Source organism: Pseudomyrmex gracilis, unplaced genomic scaffold (genome assembly GCF_002006095.1).
Source record: "Pseudomyrmex gracilis isolate BER0280 unplaced genomic scaffold, ASM200609v1 scaffold_173, whole genome shotgun sequence".
Lineage (NCBI taxonomy): Eukaryota > Metazoa > Arthropoda > Insecta > Hymenoptera > Formicidae > Pseudomyrmex > Pseudomyrmex gracilis.
The window spans coordinates 84,325-98,500 of record NW_018020757.1 but is presented as its reverse complement, the minus strand read 5'-3'; the positions used below and the strand labels follow the sequence as shown (position 1 = coordinate 98,500).

The window sequence follows — 14,176 nt, the reverse complement described above, 5'->3', positions numbered from 1 at the left end:
GGGACACATACACATTTGCATTCCGGAAGCGGCTCGTCGCGTACGGATCGACTGCTCAACGTTCGTAATTGTTAGTCAATTAAATACCCGTTGTGGTGTAAATTCACTTTGATCTCTTGTTTCGCGTATGATAGTTCACACAAAAGCGCGTGATAAAAATACAGAATGATATAAGAGACGATTTGAAGGGTATATAAATAAAAAAATATAACAATCTTGGTTTTCCATTATCTGTCGGTATAATGCAAACTTATTATTTTTAAAAATTGAAAATGGCACAAAATTGTCTGACACAAAAGTTCATTTCCAAATCATTTTCAACATTATCCATTTTACATTATTTTTAATTGCGAAAAAGATAATTTGTACGTTATGTATTTTTTACATTGTGTGCCAAATGTTTTTATTTTCATCGTTTGCTCTCTGTGCCTCGTGGAAAATAATCTCTTCGAAAACCACGCGTATATTCTGCGAGCGATTTACGCTAACGATCTAACGTAATCGTAACATAACGTTATTTTGCGCATTACACAATTGGCTGCGTTAAAATCGAGCGAAAAGCCAAATCGCGCTATAATACGTATTACATATTAATTAAATTGAAATTAACTCGGCAAACACTAGTAAATTCATTATCAGCGTGGTAATGATATCGAGATGCGCTTGCGCGCGTCATGATTCATTTCGAGTATCAAAGGAAGTATTAAATTTCCCAACCAGCAGATCAGTCCATTACGCTTAATATCGATACCTGTCACTTTGATGCGATCGTCCGGGGATCTGTGTCCAAAAATCCAGCGGCGCGTCGCGGCGCCGTGAACCGCGGCGAAATATCGCTGCGCGCGCACACGCGGAACGAAAACGGGGAAACGGAGCGGAAAAGCGCGTAGACATCGAGCGGGCGGTCCGCCAAGTCCTTTTAATTGTTAGCATATTTTAACCGTAATTTTCCTCTGTTCCAGTTGTCTGAGCCCGAGATCTGCGTTCTTCTACGAGTTCCCACCTAACGGTAAGTCCGCGCACATAAGACTTCGCAGCTTCATTTGTCTCTGCTTTAAGATTTAAGAGGCGTTTGTACGAGAAAACTCGAGCTTTCTCTCGTCGTTCGCTGCTCCTTTCATTTGCGAGGCAAAACATTTGCGCGAGAGCGCTGCTTTTCGCCGACGACGGAAGCACTAATGCGCAATTATTAATAACGTCGTATTTTTATTCGGTAATTACAACTCGACTGCGCACGCTTTATATCTCGTGAATCACAAAAATATAATTATATGTATATATATTTACATAATTATATTTATATATACACATATACTTTATGTGTACATATACTATTTATGTATACACATATATGTGAGTGTGAATTTGCATATAAATATCAGCGTGTATATTAACACGTATATACTATCAAAACATGTAAATGCAATTTACATTATCTCACATACATTATTTCCGCCTTTCGACTTTTGCGACAGTGAGTTACGGTTAATAGGCCGCTTTAAGCTCAAAGTCGTCAATTACGTCCTTCTCCTGATTTATCGATGCTCGCGCCACACATACAAATCATCCCGCGAACGCGCGGTAAGTCCGATAATAGATTGAGAAAACTACGACGGGAGGCTTCGCCGAAGGAACGGGGATGGGCCGCATCAGATTTGAATGCGAGAGGGTTGTTTAATGCATCGATTGTGCGGGGGCTCGTTGCATGATGCATACACTCTCGACGCACCGCCGCTATCTAAGAGGGAAGAGAGAAAGAGAGAGGGGGGAAAGAGAGAGAGAGAGAAAGAGCATCTCGTTCCTTCCGTGCACGTCCCTCCCGATGAAATATATCTACATGGCCTAACAATGGAAGGTGGATGACCACTTTCCTTCCTTCGGAGGAACTCGCGTCGTTACGTGAGAACGCCGAAATGGAATCGCGCCACGTGCGCCTTTGCGGTTGCCGTTGCGCTTCGGTTCGATCTCTCTCTGCTCAAGAGAGATAGGCCGACACGCATGCCGAACAACATTGTTGCCTCGCGCGTCTCATTTGTTATACAAAATGCGAATAATGCTGCCCGAAGAGCCGTGTACTTGTGATCTCATATTCAAGTCGACGGGAGATCGAAGTCCCTCGATAGGTCGGCTTGTGGAGTTGCGCGCACATCTCTCTCTCTCTCTCCCCCTAAGCTTCTTAACATCACCAAGAACGATAAGTTTATTTGCGGATCTACTTTGCGGCAACAACCAAAAAAAAAAAAAGAAAAAAAGACTCGAGAGGAATTCTTGTGCAAATTCGCGACGCGATCGTACACGTGGCAATAAGAATTCTCCCGATCGGAAAATATAAATGGAATAATGTGACAGTTTTATTGTTTTGTTTTGCGCGATACTGTATTTTAATATTGTCCGTTTTTTGTTTTATTGAAAGAGATCAGAGATATCTCGCAACCGGCTTGCGCTATATGCTGTGTCTATTATGAAGGAAGAATTTTCAAATGAATATTTATCGCCATCTGATACCGGTCCGCGTATCGTATCGGTACGTGAGAAATATTCGACGTTACGATTGTATTTCTTCGAGGCAGAGCGTTCAGGTTTACCACCGATTTTTGCCGGTGAGATACGCGCCCGAAGAGGTAGTTATATTACCGGTGCGCATGCAATCGGCCTTGCGCCCGCTTCGAGGGAGCGAAGAAATAAAACCAAGACGAAAAAGGGCTGGTGGTAGCGCGAGTTGGAATTTTTCGAGATATCGAAAAACACTTTAGATCCCATATTGGAGAGGATCGGGAGGGAGAGAAGCGACGCGATCGCGGCAGAGGGGAATCTAGCCTTGATATTTCATTTCTATTGACTTCTGCGCCGCCACCCTCGTGCGCGCGTTATACCCTGCCCAGCTATGAATACATAATTGAGATCGAGCTCTCTCTTTCTTTCTCTCTCTCTCTCTCTCTCTGTCTCTCTCGCTCTTTGCGCATATAGTATTTCTCGATAACACATACATATATTGAACGCCGAAGTCTCTGTTTCTGCCTTCTATCCATCGAAAACATTCGAGAGTTTCGATGGTCTATTTGATTTCGATATATTTAGTAAATTCAGCGGACAGACCAACTTTAGTTCGGATTTTGTTTTATGTTTTAGTTCAATTAAAAAATTTTTTTTATTTTGTTGGAAAAATAATGCTCTTTATTTTCGCTCAGTTATGCGTTTAATTTGTTTATATTTTACGTTGTTTTTTTATCTGATGTGTATGACGAGGATAAACTAAAAATACAACATATCTAATTTACTTTTTTCAAAATTTATTTTTTGATATTTAATTTGCTGTGACGCGTTTTAATTATTTTATTGAGCAAATTATTTGCGTGTAAATTATTATATACATTTAATTGAAATCAATATTAATTTTTGTCGTCACTGCGACGACTGCCAAAACGCTTCGAATGAAAATCGTTCCGAATTCGTGCAAGACAAATAGGAGGAATTCAGGTCGTGGGAGCGGATAGTAAGTGTTACAAATGATTCCTCATTACTCGAATTCCAAAATTCCTCTGGTCGACGTGCTCTCTCAACGTCCAACGGCGAGTCATTGACACTCCTCGACCGTCTTCCGGCGCGTTTCTGACCGACGACGGGGCCCGACCCCTTCGTGAAATTCTCGATTCTATTCTCTCTCTCTCTCTCTCTCTTTCCCTCTCTGGCGGCCTCGCGCACCACAGCAGAGATATTCCCGTTGAATCGCGGAGACTAATCAGTTGAGGGCGGAAACGCGCGAAGCGGCTCCCGCTTAACAGTAATTCCGTGTAAGAGGCGTCGATGCCGGATTGCTGCAGCACTTAACAGTTGTCGCGTAGTACACAACGGTGGTTGTATATATATATATCTATACGGAGAGAGACCGACCCTCTCTCTCTTCTCAAAGAGAGAGAGAGAGAGAGAGAGCCAAGCTTTGCGGTACCCGAACCCTCTCGTGCGCGCCGGGGGTTGCCGGGATACGCAAACACCCTCCCGCTCGCGCGCGCTCTCGGTTGTGCTTGCTTGGCGAAACGCGCGAGCTGGCGAGAGAGCACAAGCCTGTTTGTCTGGACTGGAATCCAAGTAAGAGGGCGGGCGGCGGCCAAGCGGTGGAGAGAAGTTAGCGAAGTGCGCTTATCCCTGCATAGCGTGTGCAACTGCACAACTTCGGCCGCCTCCTCTCCACCCGCACAGTAACGCGCGCACACGCTATATATCGTGTCGGTATCCGTACCGGGATGAATGGTAATGAATGCGCCGCCGTACAGTTTGCGCGCGCCGATGAATTCGTCGAGATGTCACGCGCGCGCGGAAACACGACCAGTCGATCCTATATATTTCAAGAATTTTTGTTTTCCGTCGAAAATAACAGAAAGTTTATTAGAATAAAATCGAGCGATATCTTTTAAATTGGAAGCTCGGTTTAAAGTTTAAAAATATATACTATATATCATATACAAATATAGTATGTACTATATGTATAAATAAAATACTTCCTTATCATTTTTTATTTGCGACTCGAAGTATAGGAAAAAGAAGTCACTATATTGCCGATGGTTTCTGATACAATATTTGCGGATTATCGCGACAAAGATCAGACGCCGAGTGCATCGAATATATCCATGACAAAACACATCGTACGGAGTGGAATCCGGCTTTGAACGAAGCGGTTATCCTTCGTGCGAGTGCATTTCGCCAACGTCACGTTCCGCTTATCGTGACGGTCGCGCCCGAATCCCGATGATTGTGTGTCGTTGTGCGACGCGTTCTTGCGCCTCGAAATTCCGCGCGCACGACCAAGAGCCAACTCTCTTCGGCTGTTCAAATAAGAAATAACGACGGGACTTGGATCGGGACGTATCCTCTAGCGCGCGTCGTGTGATTTTTTTTTTTTTTACAAACCGACATGTAACTGGCACCGTACGACAGTTTTATCGGGCTAGCCACATCTCTTGGCACTTTAACCTCAGAAGTGACACTAAATGGCGTGGAAAATTTATGTTACATTGCTGATATTAGCGGAGATGGGAGTTTTATATCATTTTAGAGTTAATTCCCATCATCCATCATTCTCTTTCTCCGTTTTATTATATATTTTGTATTAAATTTATTGTATATAAAATTTTTTTGCGAGATTCATGTAATAATATTGTTTTTTTAAAGTAAACATTTTTGTTCTCAATTTCAAGTTTTATTTTAAACTTAGAGAAAAATAGAGGGAAAAAGAGAGAAAAGAATATAGTAATGTTGTTTGATGGTTAATCACTTATCGGCGCTTTCGCACGTGTGTATGTACAATATCGATTTCAAACAAGAATTTTACGGTGCGTGCGCGTAAAGGATATTGCGTGTGAATTGTTAGTCGTTGCAAATTCAATTGTCGGAATGCTTACGCGGTGGATTGATTCCTTGGCCACTGATTGCTAAATACGCATCTGTGGGAAAGCAGACCCGGTCTGTCTGGACCAGAACACCCGCCGTAGGGAAACGCGAACGTTTGTGTATCTCGGCGCGCATTGAATTGCGCCAACATACCGTGCTTCCATCTAAACTCCACCGGTGGCGATCCACGTTTGTATTCAACGATGACATACGGTTGGATTTGTCGTGTCGCGCAAAGTTCCTCGTATAACGGCAACTCGCGGAAAACAGCTCTGAGATCAGCGATTTCCGAGCGCATAGATCAAAGAAGGAATATGAAGGAAAATCGACCTAGTTTTTCGAAAACGCACGCGCAGTGACGAGAAACTGTTTTCCTTTTATTTTTCTCTTCTGAGTGGAAATAGTTCTTTCTCGTTCGGCCATATGTGCTCCAGTATATTTTACTATTTTTTCAGTAAACGTGGAAAAAACAAACTTTTACAAAAAAATGTTGATTTTATCTGAAAATTTACTCTCGCGGATCCGGTTGCGGATGGTGTATCAAACTCTGCAATTTTTTTTTTTCGCGCGACGAAAGCAATTTGAACGGCAATATATATTTTCCTTGCTGTCGCTTCTTTTCGATTATTTTTTGTTCTCTTTTTGTCGTTTTCACTGCGAAAAGATGTGTGATCAGGTGCCCCCTCGGGCTTCTGGATAACGACGCGGCGAATTGCGACTCCATTGGCCGTTTTTCGTGAGCAAAGCCCCGATCGAAAATACATTTGGCGAAAGGCAAAAGAGAGGGGAGAACGAGAACGAGAGAGAGAGAGAGAGAGTGAGTGAATGAGTGAGTGAGTGAGTGAGTGAGAGGAATTGAGGGAAAGGGTGAAAAAAGGAAGTAACGGAACACATTTTCTCGAACGACAAACCCGACGGCAAGGCTTTTTAACGCGATTGCTCTCTGATGGCGCGCGCGTCCTGGCTGTGTTTCCGTACGAGCAATTGAATCACTGCCGGCAATCAAGAGGAACTTTGGCGCAAAAGAGGAAAAAGCGACTCGCATGGCGCGCGCTGCAACGATTGTCGTAACGCGATTTGTCCGTCGCGATTCGCGGCCCAGTTATTGTGCTTTTAGCCGAGGTTGCCTTCGCCGATTGGTTTTTCATCTCGGATGATTTGACGCGGAATATAATAATCTCAAAAAAGTAGCGAAAAATGAAATATTGCTTTTGAGACTGTTCCGTCTCGCTGCTAGAAAATCGAAAAATAAACCGGTTTACACTGTTGCTGTGTATAGTATGTATATACGCAGCTTACCGAAAGCGACTAAGAAAGAACTTTTATCATTGCTTTTTATTGAATTCGCAATTTCGCGAGTTCGATCGCCAATATTTTACGACCGTTATTACGCATCGGCGTAAGACGCCGAGCGTAAGACGTTGTGAGCATCTTTCACAGAGATGCTTTCACGACCGAGAGGAATTAAGCTCCGTATATTAAGGCCACGTCGCTCGCGAGTCCCTTAGCGCGATATAGGTGATAAAGCGGGCATAAGCTTAACTTTCTTAGTGGCACATCAATTGAATGATGAAGGTAATAAAAAGATACGAGTATATGCTTTTAACGCCGTCGCGCTGCGCTTTACGGCTTATGGCGTAAAGGTTTTCACCTTTGCGACGACGCTCGTAAAACAAAGCATCGCAAATAAGAAAAACTTGAGTAAATAGAGCAATTCGCGACACGATTTTTCAACGTATCTCAATATTCGTCCGCGCGATGTCGTATTTTTCACTCGGCGCTCGTGCCTCTTCGTTTATTCGCCAACTTTAAATTGCCGGAATTTTTCAAAGTGCTTTAAATATTAAACACGCACACGCATCTATGAAAAACGTTGCGCAAACAAATATTTACGATGAAAATATTAATCTTTACACACACACGCGCGCGCGATGAAAGTGTGTACACGTCATCAAATTGCCGCAACATCTTGCTGTGTGCTGCTTATTACAAACGGAAATACCTACTTGTCACGCCGACAACTTTACTCGCTGTCCGATCGTTTGCGAAATGACCAGGCGAATTCGCGCGATGCTCTCTCTTCGTGTGGGTTAGAAAAATATTCTATTCAACCTCTCTCAGCCTTTCTCGTCCTTCGCAGTCACGATGCAGCGCGATGTTCGCGCGCGAAGCGAACGGACAGCGACTCGTCAAGAGGCGGGACAGCGGCGCGCTGCGGATATTAATAACTTCGATACGTTTGTAACATGACCGTTTCCGGCAACAACTACTCGAAGAACCGGGGCTTTTCACCAGCGCCCGTCGTGTCTCGCGAAAACCTCCTCCCTCCCTCTTTTCCTCTAACACATAGACGCGTTTACCATTGAAACGTTTTCCATTTCAAATGCCGCGAGGGGAAATATAACGTCATAAATCATCGCCCTCGGTAGGGAATGCGTTAATCTAAGAAGGATTGACGTCCGGCTTTTCCTACAAACAGGATATACGGCACACAACGCGCGTTTCGCGTATTCGCTCGTCCTAACACGATCGGCATACACTTCTGTTATGCGCTTTGCGAACGTTAATCTTCCGCGCGGTCGCGATTACGAGGGGAACCAGTTTCTTCCCGCGAATGATTGATAACGAACGCATCTCTTTTTTAACTAACATAAATCGCGTAACTTGACGCGCGCGCGTATACGAACGACCCACAAAAGTGTATAAATCATATAAATTTTTTATCTCAGTTGTATTTGTACTTTGAAATACTTTATCTATTTAGATCAAAAGAATGTGTTGACGGCGGACGGTTAGATAATGCATATCGCAAATTTTCTTTGATATCGCGATTATTACCGAAACAGCTCATCGTACATGTTCGCGGCTCGCAATTCGCAGCTAATCGACACTCGTCGCGCGACCGATAACTGCCTCGCCACTGAACACTGACCGTCATCCGCAGCGCCGCTCGCAACGGAATGCAATCGAATTATCGTGAGCTCATCACCGGCATTTCTCTCTCTCGCGCGCGTGCTACCTTGTCCTCTCTCTCGCCTACACTCCGTTCGTTCTCTCCCATTAAACAATACCTTTATGCAAATCATCCCGGCTTAATTGCGACTGCTTTGCATGCGTGGGTTATCCGCGTGACAATCATGGGTATCGCGATCGCCAATGGTATCATTCGCGACCTACCGGGATCTACCCACGTCGTATTCCCGAGCTCGCTACCGTGTGCACGGTGAATACAATGGGTTTTATGTATGTACGAGACGAACACGAGGAGGTGAAGAATCCCGATGACTCGCAACCGCGACATCGCAACAAAACCATTCTCATTATCCCCCTTCATCCGCATTCCGGGCTTCTTTAGAAACGCGTCTTGCCGGTATCATTATTGCCACTATGGAGGTCTCGGTATATAGGAATTAGGTGCGCGGCACACACGTTGTTCGACGTGCAACGATTTAATTTCACGTGAGAAGCAGAGCCGATGTTCAGAAATTTGTTCTGCGCAACTTGCGAACGCGCCGGAACAATTCTTGATATGAGAAGAAAAAAAAGAGTAATATAGCTTCCTCACTAAAGCGTATACAATTAAGATTACGATCGATGATCGCAATCTCTCCCTGTCGGCGTCACGCATGGACAATACCTTCACGGGAAGCACTTAAAAATAATGGGATTCCGTAATAAGAAACATGATGTATGGGTACCTATAATTTATCTACATACGATGAAAGATAAAATATATATGTACATATATATTATATAGCTACACGTCCTGACTATGTATCGATTCACCATATTATTGTATTTAGGTATAATAAATATCGACAAATTAATATTTACAATCGCGTGATAAATATTGTGTGTAATTTACAAATTACTTCTGAAACGCGGCATCGCGTCTTCGTTCTTCCAAGAATTACAAACAAAAAACTTTAGCGATAAAAAAAATAATTGTTTCGCGCGACGCAAACTCACCTAGCGTTGCAACCCCTTTACATACAGCAAGTGTCTCGCATCGAATCCCGTGCCACCCTCTTCTCAATGGACACCATCATGTGTGTGTGTATGTGTCTTGCAAAAAGGAACGAGCGGTCTGATACTTTTGTATACGCATCACCATTCCCCCGTCACGATGTAGTCATGGTAACGACACAGACGGGGCTTCGGCGGCGCGACGCAAAAGCGCGACGAAACGGGGAAGAATAGACAATGACGACGCACCGACGGGCCTCTCGACGTGACTCTCGACGCCTCCCGCGCGGGAACCGCAAGTGAGATCGCCACCCCTCCACCCCGCCATGCACGCGACACCACTTGCGCTCGCATGCCTTGGAGCGCATCCAGTTTTCGCACCCTTTCGCCCCCCTTTTCCGCCCGTGTCGCGTTTCCCGTCTGTTTCCGCGTCATCCCCCGCGCGTCGCGCGGCGATGGGCCGAGGTGACTGCGCGTCGAGTCCTCTTCTGTGCATTCTTCAGACGCGCGTCACTTATCTCGCCACCTCGCCGCCACTTTCAGGCTACCATAAACGCGTCGCAAATAAGACGCGTCGAAATTGATATACGCGGAGATACGCATCCCCGCTTCGTGGCGTTAATTGGAGAGAATCCGGGGTGATAATACGCTAAACACGAAGGGAGAAAGACTGTTTTCTGCTCTTATATCGTGGCGTGGCGCGAACGCTCACGTGATCAAACGTGAGGTATTTTCAGAGAGCGAGACTTTTAACCTTCCGTCAGCTGGAAGGTTCGTGTCGGGATACCATTTGCACCTTGAAGAGCATCCAGCTTTTGTGATCTTCCTATTTCTCTCGAAGTTCTCGCTTCTCGCGTATAGCATTCGTATTGTTCGCAGGAATCGTATATATGTTTTATTTTCGTAATCTCTAAGTCGATTTCACGCTAATTCTAATCCTCTTAGTGTTAGAGTTTATTTATTACACGTGTATTGGCGAGAAACGTGCATCAAATTGCTGTAATTAATATCGTAACGAGAAGGAACACGATGAAAACGGCGTGGAACACGAACGTGTTTTTCACCGCGACGTTAATTGAATATCCACGCGGTTGTTTCCACGTGTTATTTTTATTATTGCGCGTGTCAGGCGCGCGTGATTTCGCGAGCGAGATGGTTTCCGCTTTTAATCGAGCTTTTTACTTAAACCGCGTATTGATCAAATATTTTTACTGATTACAGCGGCATAATTAATTACTCGCTTCGCGGACCGACCGACCGCGCGCACCGCGTTTCGATACGCGCCGTATCGGTCGCGAGTGAAAAATGGATCGGCCGATAATATCGGCATACTCTCTTCGTCATTTATCTCCGACCGGTTCATTTATTTGACGTTGTGAAAAAATAGTGAAAACTTTAAGCCGATATTGACCCAACTCTTGAAGCTTGGCTGGCGACCGTAGGGGCCGCGGAAAAGGACACACCATAAACCATGAAGATTACTCCTTCAATATTCATGTACTCCCGTCATTACCATAGAGCCACCTCTAAAACCGGTCGGTCGACTCCCTCGGGAAGAAGGTCTAGTAGCCCCCGAATAATTTATTCCAACATCGGTACCCGCGCAAATAAATCGCACGTCCGGGCGAGAGTATGAAATCGCCGTGGCGAATAGCAAAACGCGTTCTGTATGTATGCTAACTAATAAAACTTAAACTCCGAATCGCTATTCATTTCCCGGCAATGTTTCCGATGTGTCCAGATTATCTTCGCGTGCCAATCGACCGAGCCGTTTCTTTTTCTTTCTCTTTTTCTTCTCCTTTCGACCGCGTCGTCGGATTTCGTTATCGACGAGAGTTCTGTAAGAACTCGCGCGCCGAATCGCGTTTATCAGGGGAACCTCCCTCGGACGGGAGGGAGAGAACAGCCCCGGAGGCTGAGATAAAGAAGCAGCTCCGAAACGAAGTAAATTGTTGAGGAGGAAGAAGAGAAAGGAGAGAAGAAAAATACCATTACTCCGCCCGCGAAACCCCGAATTCAGCGCTTACGACGACGAGCGGGAAGGAAGCGTCGGACAGGGGAACAGGTGCAGAGGAACGCGAAGAGAGGGTGAAGAAAGTGGATTTTAATACCGCTTATTTTATTCATGCTTATAACCCCGTTCTCGCCCGTCGAGGATTTTCATAATAACGGGCTTGTCCTCTTGGCGCTGCGAGTCCGCGGGCATTATAGGACGAGAGGTGGACGAGCTTACGAAAATTCTCCTCGAGAATCACGCTTGTATGCTTTTGAAGCAACGATGATGTTTCCATTTTTTTCTGCGAAACGAAGAAATAAAAAAAAAGAAAAAAAAAGAAATGAAAAACTAAAGACTTTGGAGAGATCAGAACTAGTGCAGTTTTACACGTACGTTTAAGGCACGCACGTTCGATTTTTGTTTTTAAGAAAAAAATGTTTTCCGACTTATGTGAAATCAGTCGAACGGTTAAGGATTTTCTCGGGAACGCGAACTTTACGTCATCATCAGAATCCAAGGACCATTTGCAGAATGTCTGACGACGTCACGTACGTCTTATAGAATATCCCGCTCGTCTGAAGTAGTTTGTGTTTGCGACCGGTTTTACGACTGTCCCCCTGAGAGGGCCCGCGCGAACACATTGTCTTTCTCCACTATGCGCGAGTACTACAGTTCCGGCCGGATTTCCGACTTGATCCGACTCCGAAAATCGAATTTGGCACTTCTTCCCCAACATTTCACTCTCGCCATTCCCGGCAAGTCCTTACTTTTCCCCGCCCCTTCTCTTTGAATTGCGTCTCCGCGACTTTATTATGCACGTCACACGCGAGGCACTCCGCAGCCACTTACCGGCCGCGAACTTCCGATTTTCCTGGCCATAACTCGGGCGTGTAAACCTGAGCTTGCAGAATACGTAAGACGCCTCTCTTGACCCAGACGTCTCTTTTTTTGCGCGCTCGGACGGAGAGGAGGAAGAACGTTAACTTCCTCTCCTCTCGCTGTGAAAACTTTTCACGTCCCCCTGTTTCGTCTTTCACCCTCTCTCCATCGTTTCGTTTCGTCCGTTCGCACATCGACCTTCTCCCTTTCGCGCGCGCTGCGCCCTAAAACAATTCACAAAAGAGAAGCGGGGAAGTTTCGCCCGGGCGCATACCAGACAGCGAGAGCGAGAAGGCGCGAGAGAGAGCTCGCACGGGGGAAGGGGAAAGGAGAAAGACGAGGGGTAGAAAATCGCAGACTTTAATAACGCGTTTCCGCGCCAGCACGTGAAATTCTTCTCGCGTTGAGGTACAATGCGGAAAATCGAGAACACACCCCTCCCCTTTCCGCCGCCGTCACTGCCGCCGCCGCGGAAAAGGGCGCACGAAACTCTCCTCGTAATTTACGGGAAAACGTGCCGGGAGTCGCGAAAACCGGACAAATATCATTGCGCGCTTCTTTTTCCCCAGTGGTCTAGTTATAATCAAGGGGTACCCCTCACGAGGAACCAATTGAATTTGTCGGCAACCCGCCCACACACCATTCCCGCCGCCTCGCGAAGAACTAATTATTAGACCGCGGAGTTTCAGTTACACGTGCGCTCTATTTGAACTTTTATCATCGGGGAGCGAGGGGAAAGGAGTAGCGGGAAGGCTAATTGAAACGGACCGAACAATATGTTTATCTTAATTAAGCAATCAGCAACGGCCACTTCCCGTTTGTTGCGTTGCGTTCCCCGTGCGACGCGCAATTGCGGCCGATTCCAATTTCAATTACATACACCTTGAACTTGAAGAAGATTTCGCAAAAGTTTTTCTTGTATTTTATTTTCAACTTTTTACCGTATGTGAATGTAACTTTTTTCGAAAAAGATATAAAAAGCTAGTAAAAATAATTTCTTCTTTTTTGTAGGAATCTCATTGAAAGAAATAAGTGAGTATTGAGAGAAAAAAAGAGAGAAAGGAAGAGAACTAACTTACGTTAGTCATGCGCGCTGACATTTAAATTCACGTTCGCGGACAAGTTCGCGCGGAGCGAGGACGAAAAGCGTTTTCGGGACAAAATCTCGGGGATTGGATAATTTTTCGTGTCCACCTTCGCCGTAAGCTCGTGGGAGGGTACGTACTTACAATCTCGAGTACGTCGAGAGGACAGAGACGGAGAGGCGCGGCGGCGTATAAAACGGACGGAGGAATAAGAGAGGGTTGTCGCGGGCCCGGTTTCGTGGAGGGTGTCGCGCGGATGCAGCCGGCTGTAACGTAACCGAGTCTGGCGCCATATTTGTCTTTCGGTGCAGCTATTTTCTCGTGTCTCTCGCTTTGCTCTCTCCTTCTGCATTTCCGCGCCTTTCTCGTTTTCCTTCCTATCCTTCGGCATCGCCGCGGAGGAGTTTCTATATTATCCGCGCGCGGAAATACTCAAGCAATTCTTCGAGCGTCGTCACAAGCGACGTTAATTATTGCCAGAAAGTTGATGTCAAGTGATAAAGTTTTAATGTGACAAGAAACTCATTGTGAGACGACATAATCGTGAATTTTGCTCGAGAATAGTTTTGATACTTGAATTTTAAAAAACACCGCCACTGCGAGGAGCGAAAATCTTTAATTTTGTAAAACACCGCGGTATATAATAATTAAAAAGTTCTTAGATTATATTTTTTCTCTCTTAGATTATATGTATTTAGAAGCTCTGAAAGATTTTCTTCGAAATCCTTCGCGATAAAAGAAAATTGTGATAAGAGAAATTCCCTTTCTCTTTTTTCCGAGAGACTCTTTGCTTTTCGTCTCAATTTCTCTGTCAGCTGTTACCCCGAACATCTCGCGACGAAAGCGCCCGTATATCGACGTAAGC

At 45.2% G+C, this 14,176-nt stretch overlaps 1 protein-coding gene across 2 annotated transcripts in view; it reads left to right on the top strand.

Moving 5' to 3' along the window:
- LOC109857801 overlaps positions 1–14,176 on the top strand; it is a 285,853-nt gene that overhangs the window by 223,638 nt on the left and 48,039 nt on the right. For both annotated transcript variants that reach the window (XM_020434502.1, XM_020434501.1), the window contains one exon: positions 963–1,009. In XM_020434502.1, the coding sequence (XP_020290091.1) occupies positions 963–1,009 (47 nt within the window). The remainder of the gene's footprint in view (positions 1–962; positions 1,010–14,176) is intronic.